The 19194-nt window shown below is 37.1% G+C and overlaps 1 protein-coding gene across 7 annotated transcripts in view; it reads left to right on the top strand.

The window, feature by feature from the left end:
• SMARCA2 (SWI/SNF related, matrix associated, actin dependent regulator of chromatin, subfamily a, member 2) overlaps positions 1 to 19194 on the top strand; it is a 138855-nt gene that overhangs the window by 42465 nt on the left and 77196 nt on the right. For all 7 annotated transcript variants that reach the window (XM_061375110.1, XM_061375106.1, XM_061375109.1 and 4 more), the window contains 14 exons: positions 869 to 1042; positions 1271 to 1444; positions 2088 to 2258; positions 4402 to 4455; positions 5933 to 6063; positions 6250 to 6310; positions 8798 to 8898; positions 9202 to 9349; positions 12219 to 12382; positions 14137 to 14203; positions 14745 to 14855; positions 16357 to 16599; positions 16905 to 17018; positions 19031 to 19138. In XM_061375110.1, coding sequence (XP_061231094.1) covers positions 869 to 1042; positions 1271 to 1444; positions 2088 to 2258; positions 4402 to 4455; positions 5933 to 6063; positions 6250 to 6310; positions 8798 to 8898; positions 9202 to 9349; positions 12219 to 12382; positions 14137 to 14203; positions 14745 to 14855; positions 16357 to 16599; positions 16905 to 17018; positions 19031 to 19138 — 1821 coding nt within the window. The remainder of the gene's footprint in view (positions 1 to 868; positions 1043 to 1270; positions 1445 to 2087; positions 2259 to 4401; positions 4456 to 5932; positions 6064 to 6249; positions 6311 to 8797; positions 8899 to 9201; positions 9350 to 12218; positions 12383 to 14136; positions 14204 to 14744; positions 14856 to 16356; positions 16600 to 16904; positions 17019 to 19030; positions 19139 to 19194) is intronic.

Here is a 19194-nt window from a genome sequence, read left to right as displayed (position 1 = left end):
TGGGTCCCTTGTTTTAGGAAGAATTGTATGTTAGTGCTATTGTGGTGTTTTTCTGTGGTCTGTTTTCAGGATTTCTACTGTGTCCCGCACTTTGAAAATTATGCATAACAAGATCATAACTAAGATATAAATTGGATCTTGAGTACATGTATCAGCAAATGAATTTCAGAAAAGAAACCACACTGCCAGACTCTTACAGGCCTCTTGCCATTGGTTTTTCCAGCTAGTTTGGAAGAACAAAGAAGTGATTTGGCAGGTCAAGAAAAATACTTCCTGACAGAAGCCTTGGCAGTAGTTGTACCATGGTGTCCAAGTCTTCCTTCCCTCTACTCTTGGCACACTTTTGTGATGAAGTTTTGTCAGAGATCAGATGAAAAGAAGCAGGCTCTCCCAGCTGTACTGCTGAGACTGTAGAAATACTGTTCCAGTGTTCCCATAACTTCTTCCTGTTTTCTCCTGTGCAGCTGGCACTGAAATGAGTTGTCAGCTGTGTTCAGGTCCAGCTGTAGTAAGTATGTATGTTGTTCATTTGTGTTTTACTTCGACGATGTAACATTTTGGCAAGCCCCTTTCATTGTAGCAAGATAGTCATTTGCGGCATCTTGTAAACAAGGCAGAAATAATAACTGAGAGTGATTAAGAATTTTGGCCATCCTGTGGCAACTGGAGATTTGTTTAGAGAGGCAGACATAGCTGCTGCAACTGTATAGATGCTAAATCTTTTCAGAACTGCAGTATGAACGGAAGAGGAGGTTGGGACATCTTCTGGACTTTTACTGTTTCATTTTTCTAAACCAGTGTTTAAAGTTGTTCATATATTAAAAATGATCCTTTTGTTTAAAAAGTGTTTGTTTTTTCCTACTGGTAGCTAAGACAAGAGGTGGTAGCTTGCATGCGTCGTGACACAACACTGGAAACAGCACTGAACTCCAAAGCTTACAAACGAAGCAAGCGTCAGACTTTGAGGGAGGCCAGGATGACAGAAAAACTTGAGAAACAGCAGAAGATAGAGCAGGAGAGGAAGCGTAGGCAGAAGCATCAGGTATTTTAACTTACTAGCTGTTTACCCCATGGCAGAAATGAAGCTTGCTTTGCTGTGTATGTCTTCTCTGTTAAATACTTTGTTTAGCTTTGGCGTTTGTAATATTAAAACCCACCTCCAAATCATATGGTAAGCAATTGGAAAACAGTGAGAGTAAAACTTACATATTCCCAGTTTCAAATCTTGTGCTTTGTCCAAGTGTCTGCACTGACTTGTTTCTCTTTCTAGGAATACCTGAATAGCATATTGCAGCATGCTAAAGATTTTAAAGAGTACCACCGATCAGTTGCTGGGAAAATTCAGAAGCTTTCTAAAGCTGTGGCAACTTGGCATGCCAACACTGAGCGTGAGCAGAAGAAAGAAACCGAGAGAATTGAGAAGGAAAGAATGAGGAGACTAATGGTAAGGAGTAGAGAAAGGAATATGGTTATTTTAGCTGAAATTATGTATTGTTTCCTTTTAGTATATTATATACAGTCTTAGTCACACCCATGTATTTCTTTTGCAGAATTAAACATCTGTTGTTCAAAAAAAGTGTAAATCTAAAACTGCTGTAGCTAGATTATGTGTAATTCTGATGATGTTAGTGAATGTCACACTTTTAACCTGTAAGTGAAAGAACTATAAATTCTAGGGTAGCCATTTCTGTATAACATTAGGAAGAAGTTCCTCACTACGGGGATGGTGAGGCACTGGCACAGGTTGCCCAGAGAAGTGCTGGGTGCCAAATCCCTGGAAGTGTTCAAGGCCAGGTTGGACAGGGCTTTGAGCAATCTGGTCTAGTGGAAGGTATCTCTGGCCATGACAGGGGGGTTGGGACTCAATGATCTTTAAGGTCACTTCCAATCCAAACCATTTTATGATTCGGTAACCCATTAACACAAATGTATGACCCTCTGGGCTATCAATTGAACGAGTTCTTTACCTGTCAGTTTTTTCTGTACACAGATCATAGTAGCCTAGCTAAAATAACACAATTACTGCATTGGTTGGTGGTTCTTTGGAAGCATATCTGTCATGGTTGATGTCTGTTTTGTTTTGCTAGGCTGAAGATGAAGAAGGCTACCGTAAACTAATTGACCAAAAGAAAGATAGACGCCTGGCCTACCTATTACAGCAGACCGATGAGTATGTGGCTAACTTGACTAACCTGGTATGGGAGCATAAACAGGCACAAGCAGCCAAAGAGAAGAAGAAGAGAAGGAGAAGAAAGAAGGCAAGTAGTTACAGCTGGTACTTTTAGACCATCTCTTTTTCAAATCCAATTTTAGTGTTGATAAATGTAGTTATACCTAATCGTCTTACACATACTGAAGTGTGTAAAATCATCTACACTGCCAGATTCTTAACACTGAGGGAACTTGTCTCTCTCCAGTGAAATACATAAGAAATTTGTCCTCATTAAATCTAGAGAAATGTGGGAAGGAGGTAGGATTACAAAGATTACAAAATCGTGTGCTGTTAATACTGTTTTGATGATAAACTTCCTACAGGTAAAATTGGGCCAGACATGTAAATTAGGAATGAAGTATTTGAAAAGGATCCAATGGATCCATAATACATTGTAAGAAGAAAATGGAAAAAGTCTGGTTATGTAGCTGTTTCACACAGGGTAACTTTTTTAGACCTTCACGTTCTACACTTGGCTCAGTCCCTTTTGTGAATCACTGGAAACAGCTGGAGAGAAAGAACTTGGGTAGGAGTATTACAGTAAATGGGGTTTCTGCCAGTAGTATTTTTCATTGTGCATTCCTGACATTTAATTGGCTTTTCAGAATTCTCCAAATGAAATATTTGACCCTTTGAGAGGGACTTACGAAAACTGAAAACTGCTTTTTTAAAATAATAATTCCATACGTGAAATAATCATGAGTTGTGATTTGCCACTTTGGGGACCTCTGAGTACCTTTCATCTCTTGCAGAATGGTTAAGAGGCTTTTTATAATCCCTTTCCATCCCTGATTTGCTGCTGATTACTGATAAAAATATAAACATTATATTTTATATGGCTTACAAGCAGCACTCTAAATATGCTAATAAATACCAGCATAGAAAAAAAATCCGAATCTGAAGATTAATGGTATAAAAAGTGCTCCATGTTTTCTCCTGTTCCTCACCAAAACATCTGTACTTGTTGAGAGTATGTTCTTAACATCAGAACAGTCCACTGCCAACAAAGTTAAGATGTAACTTAAGCAGGATTCTTAACTCTATTACCAGTGAGAGCAGACCTTATTTAATGTACAGAATTCACATTGGAGATAATCCTGAATGAGAGTGTGTGGAGTAAATGCACTGCTCTGATGAAAAACACTAACTCCTTCAACAGTCCATGTCTGTGATACAGTCCTCTTTCTATATCAGTTTAGCTGAAGTATATATGTTCATAGGATTTTCTCTTAGAAATGGCAGTGAGGAAATAGATGGTGGTGAAGAAGTACTTCTTGTCTTTGCCAGGCTCACATTATGTAATACCCCAGTGAACCCTATATTCTTATGAGAATAAAATTTCAGATTAGTTCATCTTTTTTCTCTGGGATACAGATACATTTCTGAAGTGAATACTAAGGATCATCTCAGTAATAGGAAGTACAGCTATTCCTTAAATATACTACAAAAAAAAAAATCCCAACCAAACAACTGTGTTATCAAAATTTATCACACATATTAATGATGCTTGAAGTTGTTTATCTGTAAAACACAATTTAAGACATCTATTCTTGTTATTCTGATCCGTAACCACTGGTAACCAAAACAGAACCGTGCTGTAGCACTACAAACCCAACACTGTGACAGCAGTTGTGTTCTGTCCTTTCTTGCTCATTATCAGCATTTTTTAGGAAAATTCTGAACCAGCAGCATTCATTTTTTTCATATTATCATGACATTTTATTACAGGGTAAATGAGGACAGGCTTTGAGGAAGATACTGGATTACTAGTCTTGATTGGTGCCTGGGGAGAAAAAAAATTAGTTTACTCCAGTTAAGAACTCAAGGGTTCTTTAATATATTTGTTTGGTTTTTTTTTTTTTTTTTCACTTTAAGTGATTGTGACCTAGACTTAATTGAGATGTAGTGCAAAGAATTCCCAAAATACCCTTTCTAGTTAGTTGTCAGACTGGAAAACTTGTGTACACACCCAAAATAAAAATGCGTGCATGAATATGTAATCTGTAATTCTTGCTAACACCTCTGATACTGAGATTAAAGCACTTCAGAGGAAATAAATAGTAAGTCACATGAAAATTAGTTACTATTTTGTTTGTATTAGCACAATTTGTAAGCACGTCAAGGTCCAAAACACTCTCTCTATACTTGTAATCTGACTGTGATATTTTTCACTTCCTCATTTGTTGTAGAAGGCTGAAGAAAATGCAGAGGGAATGGCGTCTAGTCTTGGTCCTGATGGAGAGGTATGAATTTTAGAAGGTGTTTTTTGTTGTTTTATTTGTTTGTCTGTTTTTAAACTTTCTAGTGATTCTTCTCTGTTTCATTGCTGTAGCTTAAAAGGAAAACATGACCAAAAAAGTTCTAAGAAGAGCTGTTTAAAACCAGGAATAAAAATAATTTAGATTAACATTTATGAAAGCCTGTTTCTCATCAGAAAGCTGAAGACTATAAGAAAAATATACTGAGTAATATACTCATATCACTGAGTATGCTGAAGAATCCACCTCAGATTCGTTACAGTCTTAAAAGTAAATTGTTTTCTTGCAGTTCATGTGTAGATACAGTTTATTTTCTAAAATGAGGTTGTAAACACAATATATTCTAGCTTCTCATCTTTAGAAAATACATTGTTGACATTGCATGTAATTAACATGGATAGTCTGACAGAACAGACTATAGTATTATGATGGTTTAAGACATCTTCAAGTTCTTTCTTACTCAGAAGCAAATTTTCTGTCACTCTTTGAATAAGATTTTTCATTCAGTAGCAGAGCATATGCTGCCTTAGTAAGAGGTATTCTGTTAATGCTGTATTTCTGTTCATTTTAGTTTTAAGTGAGGACTTTAGAATTGTATATATTGTTCTACTTTTGGTCTTTTTTATACTTGCAAGGGATAGTTTTGCTGATGTAGTTTAAGAGTTACAGCAGAATCCTTGGACGAAGAACATGCATATAACATTCCTGTAGCTTTAGTATTTATGGAAATGGGGTAAGTTTTATACACTGGCAGTCACTGTATTCGTAGCTGTTCAGAATTACTCTTGTCATATATATATATATATATATATGTACGTACATATATATATATTAGGACAAGATTCTTCAGCAGAAGCAGTAGTAGAGGGCAAGAAGTTTTTAAAGTAGAAAATCTGTGATTAAACAGGGCAAAGAAATAACAGAAAAAGTAATTATGTTGTCCTGGTTTTGTTAGAGCACCAGAATAAGTAAAAGATTTTGGTTTTGCAGGTGCTTTATCAGCTTAGTTGAAGAAGTCAGGACAATAAATCTCTTACTTAAAAAGTTAGCTAAATTGTTAGGTCCTTATTTTTCCATATAACAGAAAAGGCCATAGGGTCAATATATGGATTTTTGTTACAGATCTCCATTGGTGTGAGTAACAGGATTAAATTCCTATAAGCATACATAGTTTGTGTCTTGTTTCATAGAAAGCAGTAGTGTAATCTTTTCCATGCTGCTGTCTTTGATTTACTTGGAATACTGTGGTGTATTTGTGGATGTCATGTAAAATGTGTTACACACATAAAAGTGTGACTCAAGTGTTGCTTGATAGTCACATGGTAAGGTGTGGCTTTTAATAGTGAAACTTCACTGCTTGTTCAGATCTGGAATTTCGAAGGTGCTGTTAGTTGTTTTAATTATGTATTACAAGCATAAAATTCAGTTGCTGTATGGAATAACATTGCATTTGAAATTTTAGCCCATAGATGAGAGCAGTCAGATGAGTGACCTTCCAGTCAAAGTGACTCATACTGAAACAGGCAAAGTTCTTCTTGGCCCAGAAGCACCAAAAGCAAGTCAGCTGGATGCTTGGCTGGAAATGAACCCTGGGTAAGTAGCTAGCATACAAGTAGGCTGCTTTTTCTACTTACATTGATACTTTTAATGGGCTTCTCTTACTTCCTCCTTTTTCTTTTCTTTCTTTTAATTTACTGCCTGTAAACTGAGTAGGTCTGTTGAATCTAACCACTCCTCTCGTTATCTGTAACTCATAATCCTTATGTCATCTTTGTACAGCTATGAAGTTGCTCCCAGGTCAGACAGTGAAGATGAAAGTGGATCTGAATATGAGGAGGAGGTATGTGTCTGTAAAAAAAAAATACTGTGACAAGTAATACAGTAAAACCCAAGTACTTCATGTGGTATTTTCCTCTTTTTCATAAGGAAGGAAAGGAAAGCAATAGCAGGTGCATATGTAGGTGTTTTAAGAATAATACAATCAGGAAAAATAAGTGAATTGTTAATTCTTTTCAGTTCATAGCAGTTGTCCTTTCTATATGCTGTATGCCTAATTGGTAACTGGGTTTAGGAAAAGCAAGTATTTTTCTCTGACTGTTAGTAGTCATGAACCAGAGAATATAGGCAGGTTCCTATTTAAAATTATGTGTCAGACTAAGACTGTATTGTGGCTTTGTGCTGAACGAAGTTAATGTATTTAGGGTCATTATTAGGACTGCTGCTGTTCAACATCTTTATCAGTCCGAGACTTAGACAGACATGGACAGTGGGAGTGATACACCCTCAGCAAGTTTGCCAGTGACACCAAGCTCTGCGATGTGGTCAACACACTGAAGGAAAGGGATGCATCCAGAGACATCTTGACAGGCTGGAGAGGTGGCCAATGCGAACCTCATGAAGTTCAGCAAAGCCAAGTGCAAGGTCATGAACATGGGCTGGGGCAGTACCAGGAGCAGCTACAGGTTGGGTGGAGACTGGATTGAGAGCAGCCCCGAGGAGGACTGTTGGGGTGTCGGTTGATGAGAAGCTCAACATGACCCAGCAGTGTGTGCTTACAGTCCAGAAACCAACCATATCCTGGGCTGCAGCAAAAGGAGCATGACCAGCAGGTCAGGGGAGGTGATTCTCTCCCTCTGCTCTGGTAAGACCCCACCTGCAGTGCTGCACTGAGCTCTGGGGGCCTCAGCTCAAGAGGCTTGGACTTGTTCAAGTGAGTCCAGAGGAAGCCGTGAGGATGATCCAGAGGGCTGGAGCACCTCTTCTGCGAAAACAGGCTGAGAGAGCTGGGCTTGTTCAGCCTGGAGAGAAGGCTCTGGGGAGACCTTAGAGCAGCCTTCCAATGCCTATAAAAGGGGCCTAGAAGAAATCTGGAGAGGGACTTCTTAGAAGGGCATGTATTGTGAAGACAAGGGGGAATGACTTTAAACTCAAAGAGGGGAGATTTAGGTTAGAGATTCTATGAAGAAGTTCTTGGCAGTGGTGAGGCACTGGCACAGGCTGCCCAGAGAAGCTGTGGCTGCCCCATCCCTGGCAGTGTTCAAGGCCATGTTGGATGGGTCTTTGAGCAACCTGGCCTAGTGGGAAATGTCCCTGCCCATAGCAGGGGGCTTGGAACTAGATGATCTTCAAGGTCCTCTCCAACTCAAACAATTCTATCATTCTATGATTTTGTGATCTTTAACGTTATACACTGGAGGTTTTATTGGCAATTCTGAATTACACAGTTATTCATTTGCATGTTATATTTATTAAAAATTTGGAATTATATCAGGGATTTAAGTTCTGACTGTTCACGGTAGGCTTGTTTGAGTTAGCATTTTAAATACTAAAAAAATTCTAAAAAGACTTTTAAATTTACACACAAAGATCACAAACCTGTAGGGCCATAATGTTAGATACTGTGAATAATCAGTATTGATACTTACATAGTATTTTTCAGGCAAGTACTTTCTAAAGGAGAGGAAAGCTGAAGAGTAGAGAGACCATGTTCAGTCAACAGGCTAGTAGCAGAACTAGGTATAGAATTCATATCTCCCAAGTTTAGCAATCTTTACAGTAGTGAACCAAATGACCACTGAAACTGATGGGACTGTGTGATGTTAAGGTAGTAGACCTTTGTAGGACTGGTTATTTCTAATGTAATTCTATAAGACTTTCACTGTTGATGAAGGGATGGGTGGGCCTGATACATGTTAATTTCTAGGAGGAAGGTTAAAAGAGATGTGCCTGCATTTTTAGCACAGTCTCTTTAGCATCAGCATTGTTTAGAGCTGGGGAAATTGTTCTTAGGAGAATATACTTGCGTAAGTCAGAGTAGCCTTCTGTTCAGCTTCATAAGTGAGATTTTAAGTTTCTTGGTTATCCGTTACAACTGTAGGCAGAAGACAAATTGTTATTTTTAGAAAAGTAAAAATGTGGTCTGTTTTGAAAAAGTTAATAAACTAGAAGCCTAAAACAGCTGTATTTGGCAGGTTTTTAAGCTTTAGTAAATTATTACACATCTGGAATGTGATATACATGGTATTGGAATAATTTCCATGAACACAGTAGACAGAGTAAGGCTTTTAAAAGTACGATCATTAAAGGGGAAAATGCTTATTTTGAAGTATCAAGACTTCCTTTTGGTAAATATGTCTCAAAAACTATCTTTCCATTACTCTGCAGTGCAGTTCTGTTGTAGGATAGGTGTAAATCAAACTTTGTGATTCAAGTTTCTGCATAAAGTGTTGACCAATGAAAGCTACCAATATGTGAATGCGAATTGAAAGTATGATGTAGGAAGCTGTTGCACTTCCCAGCACCCCTGTTCTTTTTCTGTATTCTGTAGGATGATGAAGAAGAATCAAGCAGATTAGAAGCAGATGAGAAGATACTCTTGGATCCTAACAGTGAGGAAGTTTCTGAGAAAGATGCAAAGCAAATCATTGAGTGAGTGTTCTTTAGGTGCTGTTTTTTGTTAGGAATTGTGATTTCTTACAGTGGCATTTCCCAACATTAGCTTGCTCTATTTTACAGTGAGTTGTGGTAGCTTCTCTGTCATTAACATCTGCAGGAAGAGGAACACAACCATTTGGTATTAATTGTGTACTATTTCTAAAGTAGCTTGTACCATTTGATGTAGTTGACACAGTTGGGGATTTACACTGTTTCTTTAGAAATACATACATGAGCCCTGGTCAAAAAAACAGTTTGTTTATGGTAATTCACTCTAGTTCTTTTCCTGCTTTCCAGGACAGCCAAACAAGATGTGGATGATGAATATAGCATGCAGTATAGTGCTAGAGGATCTCAGTCCTATTATACTGTTGCTCATGCGATCACAGAGAGAGTGGAAAAGCAGTCTTCTCTACTTATTAATGGTACTCTAAAACATTACCAGGTGAGAAATCATATCATATGCTCAGCATTTCAATGTGCTGTTTCGAGTGGCAAACTGAAAATTTGTTAAGAAATACAAGGTCTCTAATAGGTTAGAATTTGGGATTATATGGACAAAGCAGTGACAGTTGACTGTCACAAATAATGTTTCATGCAACTGCTTGAATAATGATATCACCTTTCTGCTTATACCATAACTTTTCCCTTTTTAATTGCAGGCTAATAATATGTTGGTTTTGCTGTCCTTCTCATTGATGTGGAATTTCAGTTTTTCTTATAGTTTTCATTTGTGTTTGATTAACAGTATTTCTGTTCTTCCAATATTTAAAAGTCTAGGATTTTATCTTGTAATTAAGATCCTAGTATTTCAGTGCAGTGAGAGGCAAACTTCGGAAACAAAAATAATTTACTGTTGAGGTTGATGTATCATTCTTTACAGACATTCAGTGGATTTAGTAAGCAGGAACTTCTGTATTCTGACATAGGCTAGACATAAGCATGTATGATTGAAAATGCCCTTGGTACGTATTCTCAACACTTCTGCTATTATGCAGCTTTCTAAGAAACTCCAAGAATATGCATCTTTTCTGCAGTCAGAACATTTATTTCTATATCCACATAAAATTAAGACTAATAATCACTAAGTTGTCATAAAGATGTATATCTATTTCTGTGTGCAGAGAACTGGAGAACTGTTTCCTAAATGCAGCGCATTACGATTACAGCCACTGCTTCCTATGCTCCTCAGCACTGCTGTCTATTACAGTAACTTGTTTAAATAATTTAAAATTCAAGACTTAAGATGATTTCTCTTTTAAAGCCATTTTGGTATTTTCATATTGGGCTTTTCACTTGAGACATGGTGAGAAAACAAAAGACTATAAACAACAGATGAAACAAGCGAATTCAGACTGGGTGTGCAGAAGAGGCACAGTGCTACTGTGGAGCAGGGGTTCAGAGGGGTTTTGCCCATGAGGTTTTTGATTGCTAACCATATAAAGCCATGAGGAACCTGGCTTCAAGAATGCATCTACTTTGGGCAGGGGATTGGCCTAGGGACTGCTTGAGATCTGTTCCAGACTGAATAGTCCCTTGATTCTACTTGTTCATAGTAAAACAGATTTTGAATTCTGTTATGAAACCTTGGCACTTCCAGGTGTTTCACTGTGAGCCCTCAGCAAAAAAAAAAGGGGGGGAAAATACAATATTCAGGGATCTATTTTGAACATGAGAAGTTAAATAACTTGCTGTCACCATTGATAATGCAGTGACTAAAACAAGATAGAATCTGACCATATAGAGAAATACGCAACTTCCTCAGCTACGTCACCCTCTATTTTTGCTGCCTCATTGTCAGTATGTTGTACCCAGTGAAACGTGGAGTCAACAGAAGCAGTCAGAAGACTTCTTCACTGCATAATCCTGATTCATTGTCTGTTAACACTAAATGCGTAGTGTATAATTTGCATAGTGCTAATTTGATGGCCATATTGGCTTAAAGTGCTCATGGATGGAAAATGAAGATTGTGATAATTCCTTTACTTTCTGAACTGTAATTACTTATGGAACATAGAGATATTCTTAAATTACACAGATCTGTGGTTTGCTATGCAAATAATTCAGTCCATGGAGTTACAGATACTCACAGGGATTACCAGTTAGAGCAGGTCCTTTAACCTGCTCAGTGTGATACCTTAACAATTGATTGCATAGATTTGTTTTTTACTGTGTCTGCTCTGTACTGATATTGTACCAAAAGGTAAAAGGCACACTTGTCTAAGGAGCTCTGTGTCAGGAGCATTGAGGTTTGGCTTTGGCTGTGTCAGTGGGAAAAGTTCAGTGATGTAGAAAAGACAGTTTTCCTGTTAGCAGTTCTGAAGCTTTGTAGATGGGACATACGGTTGCAGAACAAATTCTGGTCAGCTCTTGGCCTGGGTATTTAATACCTAAATACAAATTAGCATGCACCTAAAGCCAGTAAATTGGAAACACTGGTTTGAATATTCTCTCACAAAGACAACAGAAGGTTTCTTTAAGTATGTACTATTTTCTCTCTGAACTTTATGAGGGCTTTTCATTTACTTCTCTCTCCCTGCACAAGACACAGCAGAAGTCTGGATCTTAGAAGCTTGCATGAGTAATGTAATACACCCATATGTGAAAGTCTGTGTGACGAGGGAATAATCTTGAGTCAGTTGCTTTTAGCAACATTGTTGTGTAGACACTTCTTCGTTACAGTAATCTGGCTTCCTTCCAGCTCTAGGAATTTATGTACCAGGTATAACTTGACAAAGGGGCCTAGTCTGTGAAGGTATGAATAGCGACACTATATGAATGTGTGCTGAAAGACCCTTAACATACTAGAGTTCCAGTTGGGAAGCGTGAGGCGTACATGGTTTGCAGATTTGGTGGGTTTGGTGACACAGGCAAATGGCATGAATTTACACAGAAAGTTTAATGTTTGTCAGTGTTGAAATAGAAGACAAAATTCCTGCAATGTTATGTATTTATAAACCTTAGGTGTGAGTGACTGTGTTGCTTTGTATGCAGTGCAAAGAAACCTCTGTGCATGAGATTAGATCTTATTATGGGCTCTGCGAAACAGATTTTTGTGTAGCATACATTACCAGAAATTTATCTTGTTTTGTTGTTTGTTGTTTTCTGTTGTTTTTTTTTTTTGGTGGGGAGAAGGTGTTAAGATAAGCAGGGGTGCCTGTGCATATAGTATTAATACAGGAAATCCAACATCTAAAGAGACAGAGACTTCAGAATCTTGGTTATTGTTGGGGTTAATATATTCTGAAGTCTTTGTCTGTTGTTAAATATTTGTGTAGGCTTTAAATAACTGAAACTGTTGTTCTTGATTTCAGCTCCAAGGACTGGAATGGATGGTTTCACTCTATAATAACAATCTGAATGGAATTTTAGCTGATGAAATGGGACTAGGAAAAACAATACAGACTATTGCACTCATCACTTACCTGATGGAGCACAAAAGACTCAACGGCCCCTATCTCATCATTGTTCCCCTTTCGTAAGTAAAGGATCTCTTTCTGCTGTTACCGTTCTAAGCATTGTGTGCTGGTTTATTTGGAAGACACACTTGTTTTTCATGTAATGACAATACGAGGAGCACAGTGGGATTACACAGAGCATGTATTCAGTGGCTTCTTGATCATTTCTTCCCAGGTAATTGCCTGACACTGAAAAAGGTGACCAGAAAGCTGATAAAGCACTTTTTTGCCTTCAGTTTCGCTGTCCACTCTTAGCAAACGTAATGAATTTACTGTAATTCACTCTGAGGCCACAAGAGGGAGCTAGTGCTTCTTTAATATTACATGCGTGTAGTTGTCCTTTCACCTTTGTGATACTAAAAATTTGTTGCTTTATTCTTTCAACAAATAGTGCCCATCTGATATAAAGTAATGATGCTTTAATGACACTGGAGTACCTTTTTAAGTGCTGTATAACTAGCCCTGGATGTAGCCTTGAGGAGTGATACTCTCACACTTCAGTCAGAAGTCCAGATTGCAGTTGTTTGCTGCCCTCTTTTGCTTAACTTTCCAAGATGATGCTTGTTTTATACATTTCCTCTAATGCATTTTTCTTCCTGCAAAGCTGATGTGTGGGTTTTAGTGGTTTGGAGAGCTGCATGAAAACTTGTCAGGCTTTGTAAAACTGATGTAGGATATTGAAGAATTGTTTACTTAATTTTCTTTGAATGATGTGCAGAGGTTCCTGATCTTTCATTATATAATTTGTCCCCCATATTTCCTGAGCATGCAAATATGTTGTAGGATTGAGTTAAGTTTCATTTGTGGCCATCTCTTTTGATTTCTTTTGAGGTATCCTCTGTTTTGGCTCTGCTGCAGTAGTAACTATTTGACTAATATAAATACGACAGCTGTGCCTAATTGTATGAAACTAAATGATGAGTTCTAGTATGAAAAAAAAGAAGGCTGGGAGAAGAGCTGTAAAATAAAACACAGTTAAAAATAAAGGGAAGGTGTTTCTAATGACACATTTCGTATGGGGACAGTAAAATCAGATATAAGTACTCTGTAATGATTTATTTTATATTTCTAAAAGAAAGGGGCTGAAATTTCATTCTCCTGTACATTTTAAAAGTCTCTTTTCCCTGCCTTTTCTTAATAGCTAGTAGTGCTGCCGTCACAGGTCCAGTAAGGAAAAAAATAAGCGAGCAGCCAACACACCTCAAGGGGTTTTTTTTTGCTGATATATCATGATAGCACCTAGCTTAGCCATAAAATCGTATTTGTTGTGATCAAACAGCAGAAACTCAGTGCAAAAAGAGACCTGCATAGTAGCACTAGGTGGCGCTATGAGTAGCTCTGCTCAGATAAAAGACTGATGAAGCTTGTTACAAACTTCATCAGACTGTATTTGAAAAGTTGTAACGTCAGTTGCTGGAGGATGATAAGCAGTATAAAATAACTTGCAAATCTGTTTTGTTGTTCAGGGTTATTTTTCTTACCCTTAATAGGTTCCAATATAAAAAGATGCCTGTAAAATATTACTCTGAATTGATTCCAAAGAGGTTCCTAAATACGAGCTGAGAGTTTCACACTTTTTTCTGTTTATTCCCTTCTCAGAGATACTTTCATTTTATTACAGTATATAAAGTGATTTTTTTTTTAATATACTGTTAATTATGGGGGTTGACTACGTGAAATGTGTTGAAAAGTTGGTAGACTCTTAGATACATTTATGAAGTTTGACTTGCAAATGATTAAATATATTTCTTTTTCTCTATAATGTCTATGATAGGACTTTATCAAATTGGACATATGAATTTGACAAATGGGCTCCTTCTGTGGTGAAGATATCTTACAAGGTTTGATTTGCTTTTCATATGATTATATTCTTGAAGGCATGGGAATAGAGCCATGGTTTCCTCTGTCTCTGCATGCATTTCTAAACTGCTCGTGAAGCTCTGTCATGTATATCAGTTAATAAGCAGTGAGTTAATCATACTAAGAAGACTAATGAATGGTAATCACTTTCATATAGTGAAGTGCAGAATAAAATCATAATTATCACATTGCAAGGCTTCTGGTGGGAGTAATAAAAATGAAAACTACTTCATATTTTATACATCGCTGAATAGTTTGCTGTTCAGCTACTGTAGTAGTGGTATGGCCAAGCAGTTTGTAAGGAGACTAGATTGCTAGCTACATGTCTCTGGTGCCCCATGAACAGAGCTTTACAGTCTAGCAAACATTTAGGGAAGGCACCTTTAAGAAGCCTAAAATGAATTGATATACTGCTTTTAGTAGTGTAGGATTACAGGTTCATGTGATTGTGCTATGTCTGCTAATTCATAAAAATCTATTTTCTTCATTAAAAGAGTAACTACTCATGTCTCTTTCTTTTAGGGCACACCTGCAATGCGCCGCTCACTTGTTCCTCAGCTTCGAAGTGGAAAATTTAATGTTCTTTTAACTACTTATGAGTACATAATAAAGGACAAACATATCCTTGCTAAGGTAATGACTGTCATATCTTAACAGCAAGACCTTCAAGACACCTTTAGATGGTGCATAATACAAAACACATTTTTGTTTTACAGGGAAATTCTGAGTTGTTGTCCTGCTTTTCAATGAAAGTTAAATCTTTCATTTACTTTTCCATTTCTCTGTTTATTAATTGACTTCTCAATCATAGCTTTTCTCCTTATAAACACCAGGATTTTCCTGAATGTGGCTGGGAGACAGATTCCATTGTGCAGTTCTGTCAGTACTGTCTACCTCCGTGTCCTTAGAAAAACATTACTTTTCTCCCTTCTGTTTAATGGCATTTAACCTAATCTGCAGTCCTGACTGACTTCAATGTTTTTCCAGTATTTCCAACCTGAAACTCAATCTGATTAGAGCCTTTCCAGCTATATGGTCACTTTACCCAAACAATTAAATAGTTACTTGTATCATGAATTCAGTATCCAGACTCTTTACTACACATGGCCCGGTTCTTAAAGGCTCACTAAACGTCAGCAGGTGTGCCTCAAATGTAATGAGTTCATTAGAAAGTTACTTTACTCTAAGCCTATTTCATGTACTACACAAAACAAAGGAGGTATTTGCTGTATGGAGAAACCATGTGGCTTTACTATCCCTTTGTTTTTAATTTTCACTTTATTTCATTCTATTACATACTGCATATTTAGATCACTCATTTTTAATGTCTGATACAAAGGCAGTGTATTTATTTAGCGTAATTCTGAACACTTGAGAACAGTTTGAGACTGTAGACCTTGTCTTCCCCTCTAGTTTTTGCCTTGGTAAAAGATAGCAAGGACAAGCACTATGCCATTCAGCCTGTCCTGAGAAATGCAGTTAGTTAGCACCTATGAAAGTACAAACTGAGACCTTCCTAGTTACATGGTCAGTGTGGCACGTTGACTGCCCATGTTGTAGTATCAGTGGAGAGCTTGAAACAACTCTCAACACCTGCTGTGATTGCATTTAAGTTTTCACATTAAGAAGCAGAAACATTATTTGAAGATCCAGTAACTAAGATGAGAGAATTGCAATTATGGTTCTTTGTCCTTGAGTAAGAACAGAATCCTTAGCTGAATACAAAACAAAGTTCAGGGTTTTTTTATAAGGAGTTACTTTGAAATGCTTTTTTATCCTGGGAGGTTCTTGTTACAGGCAAGTTTACTTGGAGTTTATGTGATTGCTTTCTTCCTCTATAAACCATATTCTGGCCTTGAAGAGACAGTCACTCTAATCTCTTTCCCAGAAGTGGGAGGAATCTGCTGTTTGCTGTTGCAATTCAAGTTGGAATTCAGCATCAGATTCAATATGTCTAGCATTTCTGGTTTTGCAGCTTGCAAAGCCACTGGTATTTGGCTAATGCTTGATTTGGCTTTTCTCAGAAATGGGAATGACTAATGTCTCAGACTTGAAATATTCCTGTTCTATACGTGGTGAGAGGAATTTGATGAAGTCTGACCTGCTCTGACTTTGCCAAATTTTCTTCTTGCAGATTCGATGGAAATACATGATAGTAGATGAAGGTCATCGAATGAAGAACCATCACTGCAAACTGACTCAGGTCTTGAATACTCACTATGTGGCCCCTAGGAGAATACTGCTGACTGGGACTCCATTGCAGAACAAATTGCCTGAACTTTGGGCCCTTCTCAATTTCCTCCTTCCAACCATTTTCAAGAGCTGTAGCACCTTTGAACAGTGGTTCAACGCTCCATTTGCTATGACCGGAGAAAGGGTACTGTGGCAGTTTGTTGTTTTTTTTTCTTAAAGATCATAAACAAAACACTTTGATGAAAACAGAAAGGAGCTTATACAGAAGGATTAGTGTTTGAACTCTCCCTGGTACTTAGGGAATTAACTTAACTAAAAGCTACCTTTATTATAATGCCAGAAAATTTTAATGTCAGTGTCCTTTTTGACTCAGAATGTGTTTGTTTGTAACATGCAAGTAACTATGGCCCATATTTAACCTTTCATGTGAGAGAAGACATTTCCTGATACACTGAGTTGCCTTGTAGTGACTTTTATAAACTTCTGTAGGTGGACTTAAATGAGGAAGAAACTATTCTGATCATCCGTCGTCTCCACAAAGTGCTCCGACCCTTCTTGCTGAGAAGGTTGAAGAAAGAAGTTGAATCTCAACTGCCAGAAAAGGTTTGCAGTGAGAGGAGTTGTGGAAGGGATTTCATACTTTTTTTAAGCATTATTTAATGTTTGTTTTTCAGATTTATTTTACAGATGACAATTTCTTTGGCATCTGTTACTGCAGTGGTTTCATTGTTGAAAAGTTGGCTGCTGGGGAGGCCTGAATACCTGAAATTTTGGCGTTCTCAGGATTCCTCACCAGTCTTGCAACTGTAATTCTGTTTATAGTCATCTGTATGAGGCATACGCCTTATTTCCATAATATGTGTTTGCAAGTTGTAAGTCAGTCAGCCATACACAGAGGATTAGATTCTGTCCTGTCCCATCCTCCCTACACCAGGTGGAGACTTTGCTAACTTAGCCAGTTCACTGAAGTTCATAAAGGACTCCTGGGCTTTATAAAGCATGCAGAATTTGTTCCTACATTAATTGAAATTGCACAATTATTTTTTTAACCAGTGGCTTTTTAATTCAGAACATAAAATTCTCCTGATTTGAAAGGTCATTGTTTTTGTCTCTGGGCAACTGATTTTGTCTCACCCTGTCCTTCTCTGCAATCCCGCATTGCTTTTCCCATTTGCCTTTACCAGAGTAATAACAACTAAATAAAAAAGTAAATGTGAAGATGTTCTGGGGAAAAATTTGCTGTTTAGTCCAACTGGGCTAAAACCCAGTTTAAATTCCACCTAAGTGAAATTTTTTTAAATTGTACTGTGAACTGACTAACACAGGCTGAATGAAGAACTCTGTAAATGCTTAGTGACAGTACTCAAAGGAAAGGCCCTTTTAATATTTGTTTCTCATCTTTGTAATGTTGTAACACTGTTACTGTTGTGACTCTGTTCCTTCAAATGTCAGATTTTCAGTATCCTTAGAAGCATTTGTTTGAGAATGAAGCATACTTCAATTTAAAGCTATTACTGAAATACTTATTTCTATTTAAATTTCTGCCGGTTAGAGCCACTGTATTTCATAAATCCATTAGTAGGTGTTGGAGGAAGGAGATATAGAAGTTTCATCCTCAGAGGACTGTATTTGTTTTTGTTTTCACCATCTTCTTTACGAGAAAAGGAATTAGTTCAACTGTGAGGAATGAACTTCTTGACCAAAGCCTGCTAATAAGTTTCATGGGATCTTACAAATCTTGGTAAAGAAGCCATTGAAGAAATACTCATTTTTCTTTGAGGAGTTCATCCTCCTGTCTTTCTCAGAATAAAAAGAAAAGATAATTTTTATTCCATTTATTTATTAAACATTAGGAAGCTTACGTTTTTTCTTTTAGTCATTACTAGAAAGACTGCTAGCCATTACTTCAGCTTTATTATGTGACTGGCTTTATTTTACATAACTTATTAAAAACATAGTGACTTTAATCTGGAAATGGAGTAATAGCAAAAAATGGATTAAACTGGGGTATGAAGTCTTTGTATTACTGGATTTAAAGATAGTGCGCAGTCAAAAAACTTTTCACTAAATAAAGTTTTACAAAGCTGAACAAGAAGTCCAGCTGAATCTGGGCATCATATAGTACTTGATTAATTCAGTGTATTTTTAGTTGATATTGAGAAAACGGTGTATTTCTAATCCATCTAGGTAAGCATAATGCTAAGTAGGCACTATGAAGGATGCTTATTTGCTAGGTATACAATGATGATATTTTTATAATGCTCTACAGATATAATAAAGTCCACAGGTTGTTAGACACAAATATTTTCATTGTGTGTTATATATAAAATTATTTTTTAATTATGAATTTAAATTGTTAAAATTACAAAATGAGGGGAAAAAAAGTGATTCTGCACTTACATTCTTAGGATCCAGCTGTCTCATAGTAGTTGTGACTCTCACAGGTAATCTTTTGAGATAATTGTTGCTGTGCTTGTAGCTGGATTGTTGCTTAGTGAAACCACATAGTGGTAGGGTACAGATAAAAATTAGCAGGTTTTTGTTTTGTGTTAGATCCTACTAACATTATTATGTCAGTGTGTTTATGGTTGGTTTCTTGGAATTTTTTATACTAGGTGGAATATGTGATCAAATGCGATATGTCAGCGCTTCAGAAGATCCTGTACCGCCACATGCAAGCCAAGGGAATCCTTCTCACAGATGGTTCTGAAAAAGACAAGAAGGTATGAAAGAAAGAAGGAAAACAATGTATTATTAAATATGCTAGCAGTATGATTTC

The sequence above is a fragment of the Neopsephotus bourkii genome, unplaced genomic scaffold (genome assembly GCF_033783945.1).
Source record: "Neopsephotus bourkii isolate Nb327-2 ecotype Australia unplaced genomic scaffold, CSIRO-AGI_Nbou_v1 NB_1658, whole genome shotgun sequence".
In the NCBI taxonomy this organism is placed as follows: domain Eukaryota; kingdom Metazoa; phylum Chordata; class Aves; order Psittaciformes; family Psittacidae; genus Neopsephotus; species Neopsephotus bourkii.
The sequence above is the reverse complement of the archived record's forward strand: the minus strand, read 5'-3'. Positions and strand labels throughout refer to the sequence as shown.